The sequence below is a fragment of the Hesperophylax consimilis genome, chromosome 4 (assembly GCF_061612785.1).
Source record: "Hesperophylax consimilis isolate HC1 chromosome 4, BYU_Hcon_1.0, whole genome shotgun sequence".
Classification (NCBI taxonomy): domain Eukaryota; kingdom Metazoa; phylum Arthropoda; class Insecta; order Trichoptera; family Limnephilidae; genus Hesperophylax; species Hesperophylax consimilis.
In genome coordinates this window covers 33462843-33485250 of record NC_142839.1, presented here as the reverse complement: position 1 = coordinate 33485250, position 22408 = coordinate 33462843, and the positions used below count along the sequence as shown (strand labels likewise).

General features: G+C 36.0%; 1 protein-coding gene and 2 non-coding genes across 3 annotated transcripts; all 3 read left to right on the top strand.

The window, feature by feature from the left end:
• Positions 1-1676: 1676 nt before the first annotated feature.
• On the top strand, positions 1677-18750 carry LOC149424590 (centromere protein I-like). The gene is made up of 13 exons (XM_089631430.1): positions 1677-2002; positions 2077-2229; positions 6442-6527; positions 6627-6734; positions 6840-6983; positions 7762-7833; positions 8464-8579; positions 10361-10521; positions 13105-13265; positions 13602-13751; positions 13836-13965; positions 15313-15481; positions 17202-18750. Exons 1-13 carry the CDS (start codon positions 1828-1830, stop codon positions 17560-17562), a joined length of 1986 nt encoding a protein of 661 aa, XP_089487556.1. The 5' UTR covers positions 1677-1827; the 3' UTR covers positions 17563-18750.
• On the top strand, positions 4548-4666 carry LOC149424592 (5S ribosomal RNA). The gene has a single exon (XR_016302176.1). It is a non-coding gene; the product is annotated as a 5S ribosomal RNA (ribosomal RNA).
• On the top strand, positions 4989-5107 carry LOC149424591 (5S ribosomal RNA). Its single transcript, XR_016302142.1, has one exon. It is a non-coding gene; the product is annotated as a 5S ribosomal RNA (ribosomal RNA).
• Positions 18751-22408: the final 3658 nt, after the last annotated feature.

The following is a 22408-nucleotide window of genomic DNA, read 5'->3' as shown; positions in this document are numbered from 1 at the left end:
TATTTTAGTACTAGTATAAAGTATTTTTATTTAATTAAAATGATGCCTCAGAGTGTATTTACAATAGTTTAAGAAAAAAATATTACAAATATTTTGGCTAGGTAACAGTTTTCACAGGAATATAATCGATTTCCGTCATTGAGAATAGCTTTTTTATATTTAACAATATTTTTATACAGCTTGTTAGCTGAATTTTTTGATGTGATGGTGTTTAATAAATTTTAAAATAAGGTTTTATTAATTATATTTATAAAATTATACAGAATTGGTGTTTGTTGAATGTATTGATACATCAATGTGTTTGTTGGTAAAATGTATTGATATGTCAATATATTTTAATATTTTCACTGGACTTCCTTAATAATAATAATGTTTGGATAATTTTTTAATGCCGTTTTGGTGCGAAAATCACCCCAAAGGGCCTCACAAAAAATCACTTTTTGTCATTACCAAAAACTATAGAATATCTGTTTTCATTTTGTTCACTATAACATTAGTTTTAAAAATGACATAATGTAAATTTTATTTTAGATCTGAATCATTTACAATCTTTCATCAATATATAATATAATATGAAGAAAAGTTTCCGTGGCGACATGACATTATTTTTTAAACAATACTATAGTTTTATTCCGAGATTGATGAAATTTTCAGTTGACCGTCAAAACGAGAGGAAGGTGACCATCTACACGAACTTTCTAAAAACCACCCCTTTTCCAACCCCTCGAAGCAGAATTTTGATATTTCTTGATGATATATTGCACACTTGATGTTCAAAACAAGATGAAAATTACTTTCTAAATCTGATGTAAAATCCCAGGCAATGGCGGGGACTTCCGCTAGTTTAATGTACAAAAACATAATTAGAAAAGAATAGCAGATAAACATTAAATAAACACAAAATTCAATTTTTTTAGAATAATAATAAAATAAAACAGTGCGCCTTTCACTTTGTCTAACGCTACAACCTAACTTAACCTAAATAAATATATAATCATATAAATTGCAACATAGGGTCCCCGGTACGAATGTAGTGGACCTGGTGAAGTCCACATTATCATTTTATTTGGGTGCCAAAATTATAGTTTTAAAATAACAAAACGTAAAAGTTTTCTGAAACGTAAAAAAAATTTAGCATGGTGGGCGGGGTATATGTATATTGTAGACCCCACTAAACAACGTTTGATTAAAACCTTAATATAAATGATTTAAATTTTGTCCTAGACCGTGTTCAATTAAAAACAATAAATTGTTGTGATATTTTTAAGATTTGAAATAATATTAACTATAATTTTATTGCTTTATATTTTAAGTGAACCAGAAACTTGAGTCAGGCCATGACAAGAGTCAGAATAATATAAGAGTACGTATGATACGATGTATGAATGTCAATTAGGCAAGGAGTGCGTGCCTTGACCGAGTTGTTTTTTCGATCCGTTCTCTCTACCTACACTTGCGGGGAAACATGCGTGATGGTTAGTTAGTTAGTTAGACTTGTAATTGTCTATCGTAGTGTGAACGTACCTTTATTTATAATCTGGTGTTTCTTTGGATCCAGGTTTATTTATGTTTGGATCGGTACTTACTACTGCTATTGGCACTTATTTTGTGCCTGGCTGGATATATTACGCTCCAATAGCATGGTGATGCGAATAAAAAGAAACACATTTGAATTTCTCTTGACAAACGTTTGTTTTGGGCGGTTTATTTATGGTTTTGGGTTGTTTTGGTTTTTTCCATTCGCGCGTGGATGAAAGTGTAGTTTGTTTTTGCAAGTTGATCGTGAATTAAAGTATTGTTTACGATATTTCAACAAACGACTTTCCCATGGCGCAAATTGATAGTGCCCTGGAATATTTTAATGATTTGGATAGGGGGGCTAGGTTTTCACCCGTTAAATTTGAAGATGTTTTTAATTGTTTACAAGTGTGTGCTATTCGAAAAGGATTTTCGGAAGAAGTTCTGAATGAGTTGGTCACTTTGTGGCTCAAGATTAAAATTCGTAAGTTTCCATCTGATAAGTTGTAGTTCAGTCGCCAAATATTGAAAATTCTTAATAATTTCATTTTTCTCTAGCCGTCACCAAGTGGTCTGCATTGGGATATTGCATGATACCCGAGGGAAAAGCATCTGATGAAACAGTACTAGGAGTGGTGCACTGGATTTTGAACAACCATTTCTTGGTCGACAATTCGTTTAAAGTTGTTTCTGCCCTGAATTGGTTAATTGGTGAGTTACCTATTCTCGGTTTATTTTATATCTGCCTGCGATTTTTTTTGTATGATTATTGATATTTATTGTTTGTTTGTATTCATAAATATCTGAAGAAAAATAGTAGAAAACAATTCACATTCAGTTTGTCCAAATTAGGCAGCTCCCTCACTGGTCGGTAAGGAATCAACATAAACCGGGTGCTGTAAGAATTCATGATACCTAGAATGCTCCGTTCCATAATTGCGGCGTTGCATACTACTAGTACATATGCAAGCAGTATGTGGTTTCAGTATCTTCTCAGGTAAGTATTTACCTAACTGCTGCACTTTTAATATGCACGGATTATGGAAATTACACTCAATTACTACAAGAAACAACTAATTACATATGGAGAAATGCATTAATATTCCATTTTGGATTTTTTTTTATGAGGATCGATGTTTGTGAAAGTTTAATTTTAATCTAAATATGCATAAATTACTTACTCAATCCAAACTAAGAACCTAATAACCTATTTTGTGCGTATAAATAGTTGTCGTAATTGTTGCTAGATTTAAAAATATTTTAAAGATTCTATTAATTAGACACTAGAAATTCCACAGCCTCGTCGTCACTTGACTCACTCAACGACATTGTGCTAAATGCAGAATGGTAGTACAGAAATCTGCAATACCGACATTTTACTGGCTACAAATTAATGTACTGACACCGTGAGTGGTTTATTTATGCTGACACCTGAAGACCCGTCTAATCAGTTCATGCAGGGCAACATCCTGCAACATCACCCGCATTGTTCATTTCTTGCCGAACCGTGAGGGATTCACCTTGGAATGAAATATAACCGGTAGAATACATCAGATACGGAAAATGTTGTTAGAACTAAATACAATTCATTAGAACTTATTATTTACTTTGTGCTGTCAAAACGTGTCTGGTGTGTCCCGCAATCTAAATTCAGCCTACATGCTATCCATAGTCATAGACTGGAAAACATTAAAGCTAAAACTAATTAAATGGTGATTTTATGTGGTTTGAGACTACATATTGCCAAACGATATGTAACCATAATAATATATACCATAAACCATAAACCATATGTGAATCGAATACAATAACTTTGTTTTGACTTTGCTTTCCACAATTTATTTGTGGTTGGTAATTTACAGTGGCGGCTCGATCACTTCTTCGATGGTGGGGACCGGATTTTTTTATGTGTACTGAAATCTCATTAAGAAAATCTATAATGAAAACAAGTTTTTCTTTTGTGCTTGAAGGGCATTCTTACAATCTTTACAAACAAGGATGAAATTATTTTGGTTGACGTATTGTCTTGAATAACTACCTAACCAACCGTCTCGCCGTTAACTGCAGGGATATGCAGAGAGGATAAACCACAACACAACTCTGTCTGGCTTGCTTCATTCAAATTTATACCACGTCTTATAATTGTAATTTATCAGAGGACTACCTGCGAGGTATGAGGGGACTGCGGGCGAGTGTCCCAAAATAGGCCGAACCAGTTTGAACCTCTTCTACCATTTACTTCCACGGCATGTATTCTCCTATCTTCGTTTATTCGCTATACATGTCTACGCTTACATCAGCCTTTCATTCTTACCGGATCACCTCAATTTTAACTTAGTCATAGGTACATGGTTTTAACGTACAAAACTCATTTCTACAGCATTAAGTCTATATTCATCATTCCTTAGACAGTCTAACGACCCATTTCCACGCATTGTCGTTAATAATCAACTTTTCCATGAAGAGATTTGATAAAAATAAAATCAGAAACAATAAATATTTATTAGTGTAAGCTGTATAATGGTGACCTTCCTAAAAACCATCTAAAAACTAAACAAAAAAACACATCCACAATATTGTGCCGATTCTTGTTCGCTTAATTTATATAGACTTGTCTGATTTTGCCGTCAATTTGAAGGAAACATGCGGAAAAGGATTAAAAAATGGGTGTGTCAAGCCTACGCAAGACAGAAGTGAAACTTCTAGTATTCTTCTCTCTCTCTCTTTTCATTTCATTCTCTCTTTTTTTCTGTCTATTGACATATTTATAAGTAGCATGTGATAAAAAAAATTAAAAGTTATAAAAAAAGAAAAAAAAAATTAGTTAAAGCGGGGATCGAACCTCGGTTCTTCACGACCACAGTCGTGCGCTCTGCCTGTAGACAGCGAAGATGAGTTAGGAGAGTGAGTTAAACTAGGTATATAATATTTACACCTTGCTAATGTTTTCAGTATTATTAGGGCTTTTTTATACTAATTTTCATATATTTATTGGCAGGTAGAGTAGAAATTAATATTGTTTAGCGTTTGCCAACGACCATACCATGTTGAACACACCGGTTCTCGTCCGATCACCGAAGTTAAGCAACATTGGGCGCGGTCAGTACTTGGATGGGTGACCGCTTGGGAACACCGCGTGCCGTTGGCCTATTTTTTATTTTAATTTCATGTTTTTTTTATTTTTTTATCATTACTATAATTAATAATATCATAAAATTCTTTAACTTTTCAAGTATGCTACAGGCCTAAAATATTACTTAGTGGATTGATATTATGGTCAACCATTGAAAAAAAAAATTCCTACAAACTTATTAATGTAATTACGATCTTTTTCAAGCGCGTATGTAATGATTATTTTTATCAACCTCGCACACACCTTGCTAATTTTTTCAATATTATTAGGGCTTTTTTATACTAATTTTCATATATTTATTGGCAGGTAGAATAGAAATTAATATTGTTTAACTTTTGCCAACGACCATACCATTTTGAACACACCGGTTCTCGTCCGATCACCGAAGTTAAGCAACATTGGGCGCGGTCAGTACTTGGATGGGTGACCGCTTGGGAACACCGCGTGCCGTTGGCCCATTTTTTATTTTAATTTTATGTTTTTTTTCATTTTTTTATCGTTAACATCATAAAAAATTTTATATCATTCTTTAACTTTTCAATTATGCTACAGGCCTAAAATATTACTTAGTGGATTGATATTATGGTCAACCATTAAAAAAAAAAAATTCCTTAAAAACAAAAAAATAATATTCCATGGCCGAGAATCGAACTCGGATCAACTGCTTCGAAAGCAACTATGCTGACCATTACACCACCAACGCCAGTTGTCGAGATGAGCTAAGAAGCATTTATATTTTACTTCAAAACTTTTACTACATCAAATGAACTTTAATCGGTCCCGCATTTTCGTTTCGGTCATGAGTTGGTTTTACTCCTCGAAATTGCATGACGCGCGTAAAGAAGTTTCACTTCAAAAAATGACACTGGTTAACGATTAGATGGTTTGACGGCCGAACGTTCCGACGTGGTCTCGTCAGTTCTTTTTAGATGAAAAAGGCAACTTATCTCTTTTTTTGCAGTAAGATAATGAATATTGACTTCTCTGTTTTTAATCAACTTAATACTCAAGAAAGAGACTACGTATATAATATTATGTCAACTTAGATATGTAAAGTTGTCAGTACAGATAGGCAGCAGATTTTAACGTTTATGTGACATCTCTCATTCTCACAAATAATTAGGAGTCATATTGATCGTAGGTTGAACAAGTTGGAATGCCATAATATATTGGTTTCTCTTTCTGACATCGAAAGGTGTTGATATTTACAAAAACATTTTTTATTATTTTATAGAGAATCATCACAATTTTTAAAATATTTTTAATGGATGAAAAAATTTGTGTTTTAGGAATACCTAAAAATATCTATTTAATGTTAAATGTATTCAAGGAGATATTGCAATTTTAAAGAGCGTGGTAGACTGCTGTTACATTATGGATATGGAAAGGTTAGTTAGTAAGTCTGTTCCCAAGTTCTATGAGATTTGCATACAACCAATCCAAATGCACTAAATACGAATTTCAAGCGAAAAAGCTCGGTGACGTCACCTGACTGCGCTGTGCGCACTGCGCATAGCCAATGCTCAGCGGCTTCAGCTCCTTGAGCTCAAGTAGTGTGTTGTGTAGTATTGTGTATGTATGCTTTAGTAAACTACAAGGAAGGCGTGGAGCGGATGTCGGTTCTTCCATAGGAACTATTCTAATTTCAGGCTTAAAAAAATTCGAAACGTTTTTTAGTATACGTTATTATATTTGGGGAATATCTGGTGGAGGGACAAACCCCATCGTCCATCGTCCCCCGATGTAGAACTACCACTGGTAAATTACATAATGTTTTTATTTTCTTTTAGGTTTACATGAATTAAATCTGATGAATGCCGATGTTTTGGAACCATACTATGATTTTTTTTTCTTCTTTATGAATAATGTTGAATTTGTAAGTATATATAACTTCCTACACAGTATGTATTTTCATATTATGCTTTTATTTCCTAGTGTAATTGATGAATATTATTATTAATCCATTTTTTTTCAGTTAGTATCGGCAAGCAAGCTTGTCTACAGTTACACCAAATCACGGGACGTTACCAGGACAAAAGTTCTGAGCATTTTAAACCTCATTGCTACGAAGAAGTCCCCCAAGGTAATTCAGTTGTATTTAAAACATAAAAATACAGTAATCTAACCATGTCTTCTCAGGAAACTGCACTTTGGACATTTTTAAAATTAATGTCTTTAATTCTTTCAGCAATTGAACTGTTTACTGATTTTGTTGAGCCTCTTCAAATCCTATCGCCCGGAGTGTGTCCCTGAAGATGTGCCCATGATCTCAACAAATGTGGCCTTCTCCAAACCCAACAAACTGCTGATGGAAAGATTAGAAGATGCTCAGGTATACATTCATTATTAAATGTTTGTGCTTTCTTTGCAAAACTTGGATATAATTACCTCCAACATAATAGAAGGGATAATGTGCACTAACTTCGGGAGGTGATTCTAGTTCATGATAGTAAAAAAAAAGATTTTTTTTTTGAAATTCCAATGTTTTAAGGTAGTTTCTAGGTTGTTGAAATGCTTGTAAAGAAAGAATAAGGAAAAATATTTTTGTACGGAAAAAAAAAGGAATTTCTAACTCACTAATCATCTCGCCGTTTCCCGTAGGGGTAGGCAGAGAGGACAGACCGCCAAACAACTCGGTCTTGGGCCTTGGCACACACTTCTTACCTCATTCACATTCATACTCACATTCATCTTCTCATACACACTCTTCTCCCCCGACCCATCCCCGACTTCTGCTAATATATTCTCCTTACACTCCTTTCTTCGCTCATTCGCTCTACATGCCCAAATCATCTTAGCGCCCCTTTCTTAATCTTGCTCATTATGCTTACATCAGCCTTGCACTCTTTGCGGATCTCCATATTTCTCATACAATCATGCATGGTTTTACCACACATACGCCTCAGAATCGCCTTGGAATCTCGAATAATATTATTATCTTTGTTACTTCTGCCATCATGTAGAATCACCTCCCGAAATTAGGATGCCTGGTATGTATACAGTCCTTTGGTTCCTGTAAATTTCTTAAAGTAAAAGTACTTCGCAAGGTAGCACAAATAATATCATATTTTTACCATCTTGTTTTTTTGATTATCATTGGTATTTTTCAGATTCGCAGTAATGTTCAGCTGAATCAAACATCAGAAAGCAGACTAATTTGGTGGACGGGAGAATCTGCAACGGTATGCAATCTTAATTTCCACCCACATATAACATACCTCCCTTGAACACTTTAAGTGTTTAAGCTCATAAAGAATATATGTTACTTTTGAAGTATCTCTAATCCTTAGCTGAATTGTGTAAGGCTACTATTCAGAGTTGAAATGTTGCTTGAAATGGCTTTAATCAGTGTTTGGTGACCAGATCTGAACAGTTAGGTACTTTCCTATCTTCCCCTTACCCATCTCCTTCCCCTCAGTTCGGGATTCCATAGTCTCACTGGCTCCACACAGTTGGGACTCTTGTGCAATATTAACATAAAAAAAATCAACTTCAGTAGTCTTTTTCTTTTTGAACGCTTACCATGGAGTCTTAGGACGGGTTGTTTCACAGAATTTGAACAATTCATCAAATTTCAAAGCTGATTTTCAAGTTCTGTTATTTTCTCAGTATTGTGAAACAGATGACCAATAATGATGTACTAACAGAACTTGAATAGAACCTTTACAGAACATGAAAATCAGCTTTGAAATTTGATGAATTGTTTAAATTCTGTTAAAAAACCCATTATCCTTAATGTTAAATAAGATTAAAGTTATGGTTTTCTGTTGATTTGAGAATTAATTTAAGCATTGTTACCTTTTAATTTTCAGAAAAACTTCAGAAATCAAAATATCATTCACCTTTTACCTGACGTGGATTACCTCCAGTTGGGATCAGTAATTTATATGAAGGATGGTGAGACTAAAAAATGCCTCGATTTTACCAGGTAAATTTATTACCACAATGTGTTTTACATTCTGTTTACTTAGTGTTTCTACTACTATCTTGGTACGAAAACACCCAATGGTGTTTTATTTTTATATAATATAAACACAGATATTACTAACTATCAGCCGCAGTTGAAGTTAACTGGTAGGTACCAGATTAAGGGGGTATTTCACTATGTCGGGCTAAATATCTGAATAGCTATCCGTTGGCTGGCTTTAAAGTTCAGAATAACTTCGTTATTCAACGGCGACCGTTTCACCATTGTTTCGAACTTCCGGATAGATAACACTCGAAATAGTCTGGCAACATCGCAAAATGTTTGCAGTTTCTCCATCTACTGCCACGGCTGTCATGCGTCACAGTCCGCACACCGCGAAGTGTGCATTTTTTTGGTTATGTTATGGTGATTATCAGGTCATTTTAGATAGATTCGTGTCGAATCAATACATTGTTTCTTATTTTGAACACAATCAAATAATTCAGGATGGATCATACAAGCATTCAAATTCATTCTACAAAATTCGACTCACTTCTCAGCTGTTAAACTCGGAATGTTTTGACGCCATCTTTGATTCGAGGAATAGCGCCTAACGTGAGGTTCGAGCACTGATTAGTCAAATCTAACTTTAACCCGAGCGTTAGCGTTATTCAGATATAGTGAAAACGAAAAAATGACTAATCCGCGGATTAGTGCTTGGTCAGAACATAATCAGAGATAGTGAAAAACCCCCTAAGGGTCTAATTTCCCTTAACCTGTAGTGGAATTCCACTACCCACCACTTCTGACAGACTACTGTCGCAGACTACTCTCAAAGCCTGAGTCTCACACACTCACTGTCCGAGACTCACTCCCATACTCACTATTAGCCGCAGCTGAAGTTTACTGGTAGTGGTACTACTATCTACCACTTCTGACAGACTACTGTCACAGACTACTCTCCGAGACTGACCGTCTAAGACTACCTCTCGAAGACTCACTCCTGATAATCGGGGTATCTGCTCTTTTAAATTAAAACTACAAGAAAACACATTAAAAAAGTTGACCTTACTCAGGCTATTTTCTCCCACACCTTGGTCGTCGTGTGGAATACATTTTTTTTAGCCTATAGGGTTTACAATAATAGCGTTGTCTTGGTCAAAGGCATCCTTGCAATTATTACACCCCAGTGGGCCAATAAAGTCGGCCTTTCTCTTTGTAGCTGAGTGCAATATAATTTGGAAGATTTTAAACGAAACAAACAATATTCAAGAGCTTCGGAATTAAAGGTATCTTAAAAGTATTGGTCAATGCAAACGAACCGACACTTAAACATATATTTTACAGAGAAATAATTTTTAATCCTAGAAGGACATTGTGATTATGAAATACCAGTTATATGTTTTTATTTTGGTTTTTACATTGCAGATGTGGGAAAGAAATATTATGTTATGATAATGTTAATATTAAAAATGGTGGGAATAAGATTAATTTTCTTATGTCTAAATAATTTATTATTGTCGCATTCATTCTGGAATGAACACTTACGATGGGTTGTTTCACAGAATTTGAACAATAATATAATAACAGAACTTTAATAGGACTTTCACGGAACTTAAAATTTGTTGAATTGCTCAAATTCTGTGGAACAACCCGTCCTTAATCTTTCAGCCGTAACATCCCATAGTTTTTCTAACTCAATAATCAAAATATCCCCTGCGAGATCATCTAAATTCTAAACGAAATGTAAAAAGTCCACATTAATTTATTTTTATTTTTCAATGGCAATTTTGTTTTTGTAGCACCCACAACTTGTTGGTCTACCATTGCGGGAATCGCATATTGACGCCGGCCAACATCCTCTCGCTTTTGGTGAATGATGCTGGACTCCACATCCTGCAGTTCTCAGACCCTCAGTCACAGTCCCGCCTGTCTCAAACCCTGTACCATACTTTGTACAACAGTGAGTACCACATACCATCATATTAAATATATTAAAGGAATCTGTTGATTGGTTGGTCTCTCAACCTTTTCAACGCAACCTTTCTCTCTCCCCCGCACATCTTAACAGGAATTCTCCTCGATTTCAACACATTTATATTCTGAAAACGAGGACTTCTGCCCATCAGAACTCTCCAATCAACTGTTTAACGATTCTGCATTGACCATCGACATTTTTAATGTCACTTGCAGACAGTTTAGCAACTATCTTTTGATGCATGTCACAAAATAGTAAAATTGTCTTCATTATCTTTTATTCTTACACGTACCTCAAAATTGTAATCTTCTCCGTAATATATTTATTTATTTTATTTTAAGATCAGAGGGGTTTTACAAATATACATAAAGGCAGTACAACGTAACATGAGAAAGAAATATACATACATACATGAATTAAAAATAAAAGCAACAAAAATTTTAAGTACAGTGAAAGATAATAACAATAGAGTTACGATAAAAAATAAAAATACATACTAGATATAAAATTACAGCAGCAAAAATTCAAAGTACCGTGATCAGAGAATTACAACATTATTGTTTCGGTATTGGTTTCGCATAGTACGAAACCGCTGTATCGGGGAATTAGCTAGTTGCAGGAGTTCGGAACTGTTTGATTTGAATATTTTATATAAGTTAATTTGTAATGATGAGGAAAGTTATTTTTTATATCTAAATAATACTACAGATTATGATGGCTTATAATACTTCTATGAACCATACATTTAATTACTAAGATATGTTTAGTAAATTTGCCGATGTAGTTTGATAAATTTAACAAAGAACTTCTTTAGTGGGTACTTGTATCATGGATAAATGATTTGATTATTTCATGTTTATATTGTATCAGTGTCATATTCCATGCATCTATGTGCGAATACATATTTCCTAAGTTTTGAATTCTGTGTAGTGGTATATTGAACTGCGCCCTTGTCGTAGTATTACCACAATAAAACGGTAGTACTGACCTTGTGTTTCTGGCTGGCACATTCAAATTTATGAGCGCCAATAATTCAGGAATGTCAATTGTACTATGCAAGATTTTAAATAGAAATATCAGATCGAAAACAGTTCTTCTGTCACTCAAATTTAATAGATTGGATAACCGTAATACATATAGATAAGGGGCCGTTCAAGTATTACGTAAGCAGATTTATTACAATTATTTACCCCCTCTTCCCCCTTGTCACCAAAAGTAAGCAAAGCTCTTACCCCCCCCCCTCCCATGCTTACGTAAAAATTGGTATCTATTTGCATTTTTCTGTTAATGTATTCTGTCTTTTAAGCGAGTACCAGAGGCGGCTCTAGGGATTCAGTCGTGGTAGGTCATTTGAAAAAAATGTGTGACTAATCTTTATTTGATATTGTGAAAAATGCCCATATATTATTAACTATATCAATTTGTTATAGAGTTTTAGAGTCGCGGACTCTAAATAAATATTATGTTAATATAATAAATTGGAAATAAATACACAATCCATGTACTTACGGCAAATTATTTTTAAGATATTAAGTTTTAATGTAGTTGTCCACAACATTAAAATAAATAAAATCAGTGTTTGATTCTATTTGACAATGATTTTTTACGTTTTTTGTTTTGTTTCATTCTAAATCGATAACAACATAAATAATTATTCTAATCCTTTCCCGAACTATGCAATTGAAAAACAACCATTGTTCCACACACTACAAGCGTGTAAAATGAAAAAACGACATTTGTTTATGTCACCATCTCTGTAAAACATATAATATTCACCGTGTTGTCTCCCCCACGGTCATGACCTAAGCGTCCCTAAACTTTCTTCGGAAGCTAATTTTTACTTCGACGAAAAATATAGTGCCATCCCGTTTATTCTATGGCGCGGGTAGGGACAGAAGATGCCAAATTGGACATTCTTTAAATTGACCCAGCGAATCGTGTGGACTTGTGAATGAAAGCTTCTATTAGAGACAACAGATGTCACTGCTAGTCACTCGCCGCCGCCGCTGTTTCGCGTTACATTTTAAATGTTTTGATGCACATAATTGATTATTATATTTATTATTGTTGTCTTATAATTTTGGGGGGTCAAACACCAATTGACCTAAGGGAAGAACCGCCACTGGCGAGTACCTAAAAATATTAATTATTTGTGGGAATCCCCGAATATGTATTCGGTTTTCAAACATAGACAATGTGTCGGTTGCCAATATGTAAAAAAAATAACTACTGCTGAGCAGTGCTGACGTAATCACTATCTCGACCCCCCCACCCCCCCATGTCATCAAAAATAAGCAAAGCAAAGACCCCCCTGCCCCCCTATAGTGCTTACATAATACTTGAACGGCCCCTAAGTGTAGTTTATTTGTTCTTTCGGTATTTTTAGTTTATAGTTTAAAAAGCTTAGGATTTATTTTTATTTTTTGTATAACCGTTTTATGGACAACATGAAAAAATAAATATGGAAACAATTTATGCGATAGCCACCGATGGATCATATTTGGATTATAGCCGCATTGGTAAGTTTTAGAATTGATTGAACTAATGATTATTTTTTGTGTCTTGTAGATTTCCTCAGAACCAAAACCAATCTCAACCTTGTTGAAAAGACTCACTTTCTGAAGAGAATATCTGTATTACAAGTCCGTCTACAACAAGGCATTCCCGTTGTGTCACGATTTCTATCCCAGTTCATATCCAGTTGGAACGGGATTGACTACTTGAACGAGGTAATGCTTTATCTCATACACTACTTCAAACCCCCTAAATAATGACAGGGTTTTTATTATTATTGACATGGCAAACCTTTCAATATGTGTAATTAAGGACGGAATCCACAAATTTCAACGTTGTTTTTCAAGTTCCGTGAAAGATTTTTTCAAGTTCTATCTTTACGTCAGTTCTGTCAAGCAACTAGCCTATAATGATATAATAACAGAATTTGAATAGGACTTTTACAGAACCCGAAAACGAACGCTGAAATTTGATGAATTGTTCAAATTCTCCGAAACAACCCGTCCTAAGACAGGTTTTATAAAATAAGAATAATGATTTTTTTCTTCTAGATTCTTGAACTCTTGGAGTGGATAACTTTCGAAACCTTTGATGAATTATATGACCTTATTCTCGAATATATCGATACTCTATTTTTGACGAATGACGTTTTGTACCGATGCACACTTCTTGACATGTTGAAAAAAATGTACATCAATATTGTAAGTACTGCTTTAATTTTTTAATTAAAATTGCAAATAACACCTAAATTATGTTATTAAATGAAATTTTTTTGTTAATTACAGCATAAAATGATGACATCGAAAAGAAAGCTTATGTTCCTGAGCCGGCCACGTATTAATGATGTAGAAATTTTAAGTAATTTCTCTGATTATATCAATGAACTTTGTGAAAAATCTCTCAATACTCTTCCAGGTAATTTTTTCCTTTCACAAACTTTCTAATTTAAAAAAAATCTAAACCACTAGAAATATCTCACAGGGATTCAAAAACATTACTGATTATCAACCCCTCAGGCCTCTGGCATAATGACTGTTATATTTAAAAGACGCTGTCAAAAGGTCGGAGAATTTGCATGTATTGTAATAAAAACCAAATAAATGGAATTTTTCTAAACATATCTGAAAACTAAAAACAGTTTTTGAAAGGTGCTGAAATACGCTTTCAAATTTTATTAATAGAAATAAACAAATTTAGAAATATAAATATTTTTAATGCAAACATGATAAACCATTACAGTAGAACCTCGTTAATTCGAACCCCAATAATTTGAACCCCGATAATTCGAAAAAACGCATAATTCGAAATTTTCGCCAAAAAAATATCCACGGAAATAATTTTTCAAACAAAACGGTTTTTTAATTCGAAATTCGTTAATTTGTAATTCGAAATTTAATTTTAGTCCGCACACGAAAATTTGTTTGTGGAATTCGAAAAACTTCAATTTTTGCAAAAATAAATCATAAAATTTCGTAAATCTGAATCTAAAAGACGGTATGACGGTAAAACGCCGAAATGTGTATTTTTACTTTGTTATACATCGCCCTTATTAGTATTATTATTTTGTATATCGGAATCGATTTACAAATCGAATGTTCTGTCGTATTTTAAAAAATTTATAATTTTTTTAAATTAACTAAAACATTTAGGATGGGTTGTTTCGGAGAATTTGAACGATTCATCAAATTTCAACGTTCATTTTCGGGTTCTGTGAAAGACTTTTTCAAATTCTGTTTTTATATCATTGTAGGCTAGTTGCTTGACAAAACTGAAATAAAAAAAGAACTTACAAAAGTCTTTCACAAAACTTGAAAATGAATGTTGAAATTTGATGAATTGTTCAGATTCTCCGAAACAACCCGTCCTTAAAAATATTTTAATAAATAAGAATAAATTTAAAAAAAAATCAATCGAAAATTTTTGCAGAATCTCATACAAGTAAGGAGGCTGCTTTGAATGAGTGTCCCGGCCTTGTATCTAGGAGGTTTTGGTTAAGCGGTTCCATGATAACTCAACACAATGACAATTCAACACCCCTTTAAAAAGTGATATAAAGTCGTTAAAAGCGACAAAAAAAACATTTATACCTAATCCACATAACCTATTTAATCTAGTTTTTGTGTCATCACTTTCATGACTTTATATAATTTTTTAAAGGTGTGTCGAATTGTCATTTTGATGAGTTATCCGGTCGCCGCTTGTATGAGAAAAGTCATAACAAAGCTCTCAGCGGCAGGACCATAAGAATTTTAATATTTCCAGACAGCATTGCATTGAAGCATTGTTTCCTGGACATTTACGAGGTCATCGCCGATCTGGAGCTGCAGTGCGAGAAACCGATGTGGAGTGTGATGCCCATGAGCCTAGCCTATGGGATCCTCTGCTCACATAACGCCTTCTCCATCAACAGGATATTGGGACTGTTCCTGAAGTAAGTTACTTGCACATATAGGATTGTCTGTAAAATAAGGTCTCCAATTTTTTTTCACAAAGAAAAACATGTTTATTTGCAATGAATTATATACATTGTTGGAAAGCCTGAACTTTCTACTATTTTTTTTGCACAATCCCCGTTGCGATGTATTTTTGCATGCGGTGTAATATTTTATACCCGTGTCATAGAACTCTCCCGCCGCGGTGCCCGGGTAGCGTACAACCTCTTCGAACTCCTCGTCGGTCCTGAGATTTGACCACTGTGTGACTTCAACGTAGGAAAGAGATGATAATCACTTGGTGCTACGTCCGGGCTGTAGGGGGGGTGTGTGACGCTTGTTGCGCGGGCAGTGTGGGGATGAGCATTGTCCTGATGAAAACACTCCTTTCAGCATGCCCCTTTTGTTTTGAATTGTACGGCGAAGCCTCTTCAAAGTTTGACAGTAGTAATCAGCGTTTATTGTTGTCCCGGTAGCCATGGACTTGCGCCATAATATTTCCTTCCTTTCCCAAAACACAGTTGCCATCACTTTGCCAGCAGACAATGTTTGTTTAAACTTTTGCGGCTTCTGCGATCTTGAATGCCGCCACTGACGAGACTGTTCTTTTGTCTCTGATGTCATGTAATGTACCCAGATTTCGTCGCCGGTGACAATTGACGGTGACAAGTGACGGCCGGCATAGTCCAGTGGTAACGCATTGGACTGCCATTCCGAAGGTCGCGGGTTCGAACCCGGCGTGCGCAAATAAATTTTATTTGATTAATTTGTGTTATTTCACAATTAATTAATTAAAATAATATATAGTATATTTGCGGCACGTTCCAGAGTGGAAGATACTACCAGTATCGCCCTGGTGTAAGACCACCATTCAGAATTGAAACGATGCTCCAAATGGCTTTAGCCGTGTTTAGTGACTAGGTCTGAATAGCCAGGTACTTCCCCACCTTCCTCTTTCCCTTCCCCACTTACCTTCAGCCTCACAACATCCCCCAATTGGGGATGCCATAGTCTCACTGGCTCCAGACGGGAGCAGTTGGGACTCTTGTGAGGTATTCACTATAAAAAAAAAAAAAAAAAAAATTGAATCCAAGAATTCCTCGCTCCCTTCTGCATAGCAATCTAAGAATTTGCAGGTCGCTTTAACCCGTTGCCGCTAGTGATCTTCAGTGAGCATTTTGGGAACCCACCTTGCACTCACCTTGTGATAATGCAAAATTTCTGTTAAAATCTTGTCGATAGTAGTTTAACTGACATCAGGGATCAAATTGCACAACTTCCGAATTGTCGCCCATCTATCTTTTTAAGCATTACCCTCTCCATTTTTGCAATCTTTTCGACCGAAACCGATGGCCGTCTGGCACACTGTTCATATGGAAAATCCAACGTAGGACTTTTTCGTACATCTGAGGGAATATTTTTTCTCCCATTTTAATCTTGAGAACTCCCAATGAAATATTAGAGTAGACTGGTTTGTTACCATTGTAACCTTCTATATTGCAAGCAAGTCGCACAAATCTTTACTTGATTTCAACCCAATATAAAATATGTAATTCTTTGCTCAGCGATAAATATTATGTAGTAGTCGTTTTCGAGTCTCTGATTATTGTTCATCAAAGTTCAATGCTTTTGAATAAGCTGCCCGAACACTGTAACCAAACCATGTACAATTTATTGTTTTTGTAAAAATGCATTAGTATTAACTTACCACTATTTCAGATACCGAGAGATTTACGACAAAATTAAGCAGAAATATGGCAAAGAAGCCATCAAATACCAAATAACCCTGGCGGAAAGCTACAGCACCGATTACGTGAACTGCCTCTGGTATGGGCGCGCAATCACCTGGGGACACCAGGGCCTGATGATGAGCAAACTGCCCCTGAAGCTGATGGAGCAGATGGACAGACACCTAGCGCGGTACGACTGCCTCTTGGACATCAAGCACCATGTTGCCTTTGCCCCGTTCATGATGGAAGACATGGACGACATTGATAAAGAGTTTTGGCTCAAGACTGTGATTTCACCCAGCTTTGAAAATATTCCAAGGTTTATCAACACCGTGGTTTTTAAATCCTAAACACTAGTAGCATCATACAAACTCATGATATTGACAATAATCGTTAACTATTAGTGATGCAACTATTATCGATTTCGATGCATCGTAACCTTCATTGTACGTAGTATCTTTATGTCTGCTCTACGCTATTGGTGAAACATCTCACCGAAACATACGTACCTCTTCACTCTCTTATTGTGCAGTTGTAGCGTGGTTTATTATTGTTTGTGTTGTGACTACTTGAGCCTATTACCCGTTCCCCTCGAGTGTGATGGTTCGCCTAATGTCATTTAATTTGTGCCAATTGTGACAAGTGCCAATGAGGCGATGAGAGGAGAGCTTGTCTACTTCACTCTCGCACTTGGCCCCCCCTCAGGTTGTCTCTTTGAGAGTGTAGAGCAGTTATGAAGGTTTTCATAAATAATCATTTTTCCCACTCCGATTTTGATTCCATCAAAGAGGTAGAATAATTAGTCCCCCAGGAAGGGGAATTCTCTTTTAATTACCTGACTGCCAACTGCTAGCAGCAAATCTGGCTTTGGCTTTTATAAGAACAAGGTTGTATATATTGCAAATAAAGCAAATTTTACCTATTAATAATTTCATCTCATTGTTTTTCAAGATGAATAATTATAGCTCTTTTCTTCTCAATGATTATTATTGAACAAAAGCGTGAATCGTTGCATCATTATAAGTTACTTTTTTGTATATTAATTATTACCACATTGTTTAAGTGTCCTTGATGTTATATTTTGTGTATGTTTGAAATAAACCGATTAGTATTATCTTTCAGGGACAGAACTTCCACTAAAATTCGTTTTGGGTTTAATCTTTTCACACAAAATATTTATTAAATCAACAAACTGGTAACATGAATATATATTTTTAAAATTTGTGCTGAGTCACCCATTAGTCGTAAGATTTGGTTAGTAAATATTTTTCATACGTGTAGGGGAAATAGGAATCAAGGTTTGTAAATCAATCAATCGTCCAACATAAAATATGTTTCTGTATTTTCAGTAAATAGATGCGTTGAATGATAATTTTTTTACTATGAAGATATTTTAAATTAAATTAATATTTATTTTGTATTTGGTTTTCTATATCCATTCCTTCATAAATATAATTTCATAAACCTTTTTTTATGGTTAATTTTTTTTTTTGATTTTAATATTATGTATGTATCTGTGAAATTATGTGAAATCTATGTCCTCCTAACTTTCTTTGTTTGATTTATGTTTTTGTCCACTTCATAAATGTGTAAATAAATTCTTTTTATTAAAATATAATATTTTCAATAATTTCCCTTCGTGGCCTATGACATCTTTGTGGATGTTGTGCGGAGGTCTTTTTGAGGAAAGGAAGGGTCTTGAAAAGACCCATGTTGTAGGAGGAAGGAAACACCGTAAGACTTTTAATGTTTAGATAACATTTAGAATCTATCAAACGGACTGCCCGTTTCTGCAAAGCCCAGGATTGACCTTGACAGGATCCTGACCAGAGGTGGCTACCAATTTCAACCGCAATCATGGGGCGCATTTGTGTTTGTCCAAGGTTAGCAGTTGTGTACTATTAAAGTATTTATGGGCCCTGTACAGTAGGCCCAGTTTCGGAGAGGGTGTGGCATATCGATAGTATGGTAATGTAATGTCTCTTTATCATAATATTATTCATTGCCATGTGTATTATTTTCAATTTAAGTCATTCGTTGCAAAATTGCACTGTATTTCAAGCTGAGATGGAGGCCATCTTAGCTTGTGCACAGGAGAACATACGTATCGGGTACAAGAATATGAATAAGCATATGCTTTGCTAGCCAGATGGAAACTGGCACTGGAAAGTAACCGATGCAACTCCAGGTTGGTGATGGAATGCAAGACCATTCTTGAAGAACTTACTACCATCAATAAAATAATCCTGATCTGGGTACTAGGACATAATTGAATTGAGGGCTTGATGGACTACCAAGGAAAGGGGCGAAAGCACCACTTGCGGGATCGTAGTCGGAAATGCGGAATTTGCGGAAATGGGCACCCAAAATGAGGCAATTCAAAGTACTCGTAAATGGACAAGACCCCAGGCGAACCGGACAAATCCTCAATATCGACAGAAACTCACTGAGGGAACTGGTAGGACTACTAACGGGACATTGCCATCTCAGGAGACACATGCAGTTGTTGGGAGTGGAAAACACGTTATAATTCATTGTCTCATTATGTTTTTTTAAAGTACCTGCTGTATTTTATAGCCAACGGACCTATTCCTTTGTAGTTATCTTAGTGTACATATAAAAATCTCGTTTATTATTCACAATAAAATGCTGGCGATATTTAGGTCAACTTGGTTGGCGGTTTGGAGACGGAATACTATTGTGAATAATAAACGAGATTTTTATTTGTACACTAAGATAACTACAGTGGTGACCCCGACGTGATGAGAGTGGACGTAGGACAGATGTAGTATTCTCTAGATGCAGGCGGTGATGGCAGGTCAAACGCGGGTCTGTGAGTCGACGCCGGGCGCTGGTGACCGGACTCGTCTGTCAGGCACTGGCGATCTTGGCAATCAGTACTCCATTGCTGACGGGAAGGCCGAAGGTGCGGTGGACCTTGTAGGCGGTTGAACGGGAGCTGAGCAGACCAGTGAGGATGCTACGTGTCCTCGTGGTGGTCATGGTGAGTGGATGAGGCGCTGGTCAGAGACGCTGGAACCAGGGCGCTGTAATCCATGTAGCGTTGGCCAGGGACGGCGATCTGGGCCAAAGCGCTATGATGATGTCCCGAAGGAGTCCATGATGAGAACTGGGAAGAATGTCCTTTGCGCAAGTGAAGTGCGCGGATTATCACTCGTTGAGCACCTTGTTAACTGATGGCTGGATGATGACTGACTAGATTCTTCATGCTGTCACTTTTAAAAGGTGAAGAAGCTTCTGGAACAATTTGGTTGCTATGTAGAATTTTCCAAACAAATAAAATAAAAGAACATCCAAACAAAAAAAATAAAAGAACATCCAAGAAGCTTGTTTGGAAAAATCGAGACTTCTAGAATTCCGTTCGAATGAAGTAGTGGCGTACCACTACACCTTTATTCTTCGTTCATAACTAATACCTCCTTTTTTCAAGTTGTTTTTGCTTATTCTTATGAATAGACATTCAAATTTTTAGACCAGCCCATCAAGGAAAGGTGAACAAACCGTGGGAGACGGCATAAACGTCTCACTTTCTGTGATTTGTCAATTAAGTATGCAGGCAACTCACCTTGTAATACCACTATTCAGTCCTCGAAAATAAAATCTACTTACTGATTACTAGTCCTTTTTACAATGGTGCGCAAATTGTTGGCTGCATAAAAAACTTAACAAAAAACCCAAATGAGTTAAACACAAGTTCGGGCTTGTTTCTAAAATTTAATATATTGTTACACTATTTAGTTGGACCCTTTTACAAATGTGTTATAATTTACCCACCTCTCTAATGGCTACGCCAGGCTGTTTGTTGATTTGACTTAGAAAAGTCCCACAGTGTAATGCGCTGCAAACGTCTTACTTTGGGGAACTTTACTTTTCTGTGCAGAGTCTGGTTATTTCAATGTGCGCTCTTCGGCGGTCAATATACAGGGTTTTCCAATAAGAGGTGTTATTTTGAATAGCCCGCTATTTCGGTAGATGTTACTTTTGGAGCTGTCATTTTTTGACATTTGACAAGTAGAAACTACGCTATTAATAAAAATGAAACGATACACGCTTCAACAACGCATTGAAATTATTAAAATTCACTTTAGTGAATCAAATGCAAATCATCTTGAGTGGTGAGGCCCATTTCCACCTCGGTGGCTTCGTCGACAAGCAAAATTGTCGCATATGGGGCTCGGAAAATCCAAGAATTATTGTTGAAAAGCCTCTTTATCCTCAATGTGTGACTGTTTGGTGCGGTTTAAGGTCCGGCGGAGTCATTGGACCTTACTTTTTCGAAAATGAGGCTGGAGCAACAGTTACGGTGAATGGATTGAGCTATCGAGAGATGATTAATGATTTTTTTATGGCCGGAATTGGATGGTATTGATCTGGACAACGTTTACTTTCGACAAGACGGCGCTACGTGCCACACAAGCAACGAAACCATTGATCTTTTATGATTGAATATCAAAATAACACCTGTTATTAGAAAACCCTGTACAACTGATGTCATACGAGGCGTATCCAGAAAGTAAGTGTACTGAGGCTCTCACGACCGAATGAATTTTATTTTCGACATGTTGGCTACACTTACGTGTAGCCTGACTCTTCCCCTCCGCAACGAGACCGGTTCAAGGTCAGTACGTTGAGAAGTGTCGACGCGACAACACGTTTTGTGAAAAATGTCAATCCAATCTCCCGCCAAGTGCGAAATACGCGGCGTCATCCGTTATCTCGTTTGGAAGGGAAAACCTCCGTTTGAGGTTTATAATTTGGTGAAAACTGCATATGGTGATAAAGCTATGAATCGTACGAGTATGTACAAGTGGTATCGCGAGTTTAAAAATGGTTCTCACCTCTTCACCCTCCGCCAAAAAGTTCAAAACCACAATTTCAGCCAAGAAAATTATGGCATCCGTGTTTTGGGACTGTCAAGGCATAATTTTGATTGAATATCTGCCTCAAGGGGAGACCATCAACTCTGCAAGATACTGTGAGACCCTAAAAAAATTGCGGAAGGTGATTCAAAACAAGAGGAGAGGCATGCTGACAAAGGGAGTCAGCCTGCTGCACGACAATGCCAGACCACACACGGCCAACGCAACGAAGGAACTGCTTGCTTCGTTTAAATGGGATGTCCTAAACCACCCCACGCATTCCCTTGACCTAGCACCTTCAGATTTTTATCTCTTT

What these genes read in the sequence shown, in the direction of transcription:
- LOC149424590 (XM_089631430.1), top strand. Translation starts at nt 1,828, where the DNA reads ATGGCGCAAATTGATAGTGCCCTGGAATATTTTAATGATTTGGATAGG. An exon ending in TTATGAATAATGTTGAATTT is followed by an intron (nt 6,528 to 6,626) that starts GTAAGTATATAT and finishes ATTTTTTTTCAG; the next exon opens with TTAGTATCGGCAAGCAAGCT. An exon ending in AAAAAATGTACATCAATATT is followed by an intron (nt 13,752 to 13,835) that starts GTAAGTACTGCT and finishes TGTTAATTACAG; the next exon opens with CATAAAATGATGACATCGAA.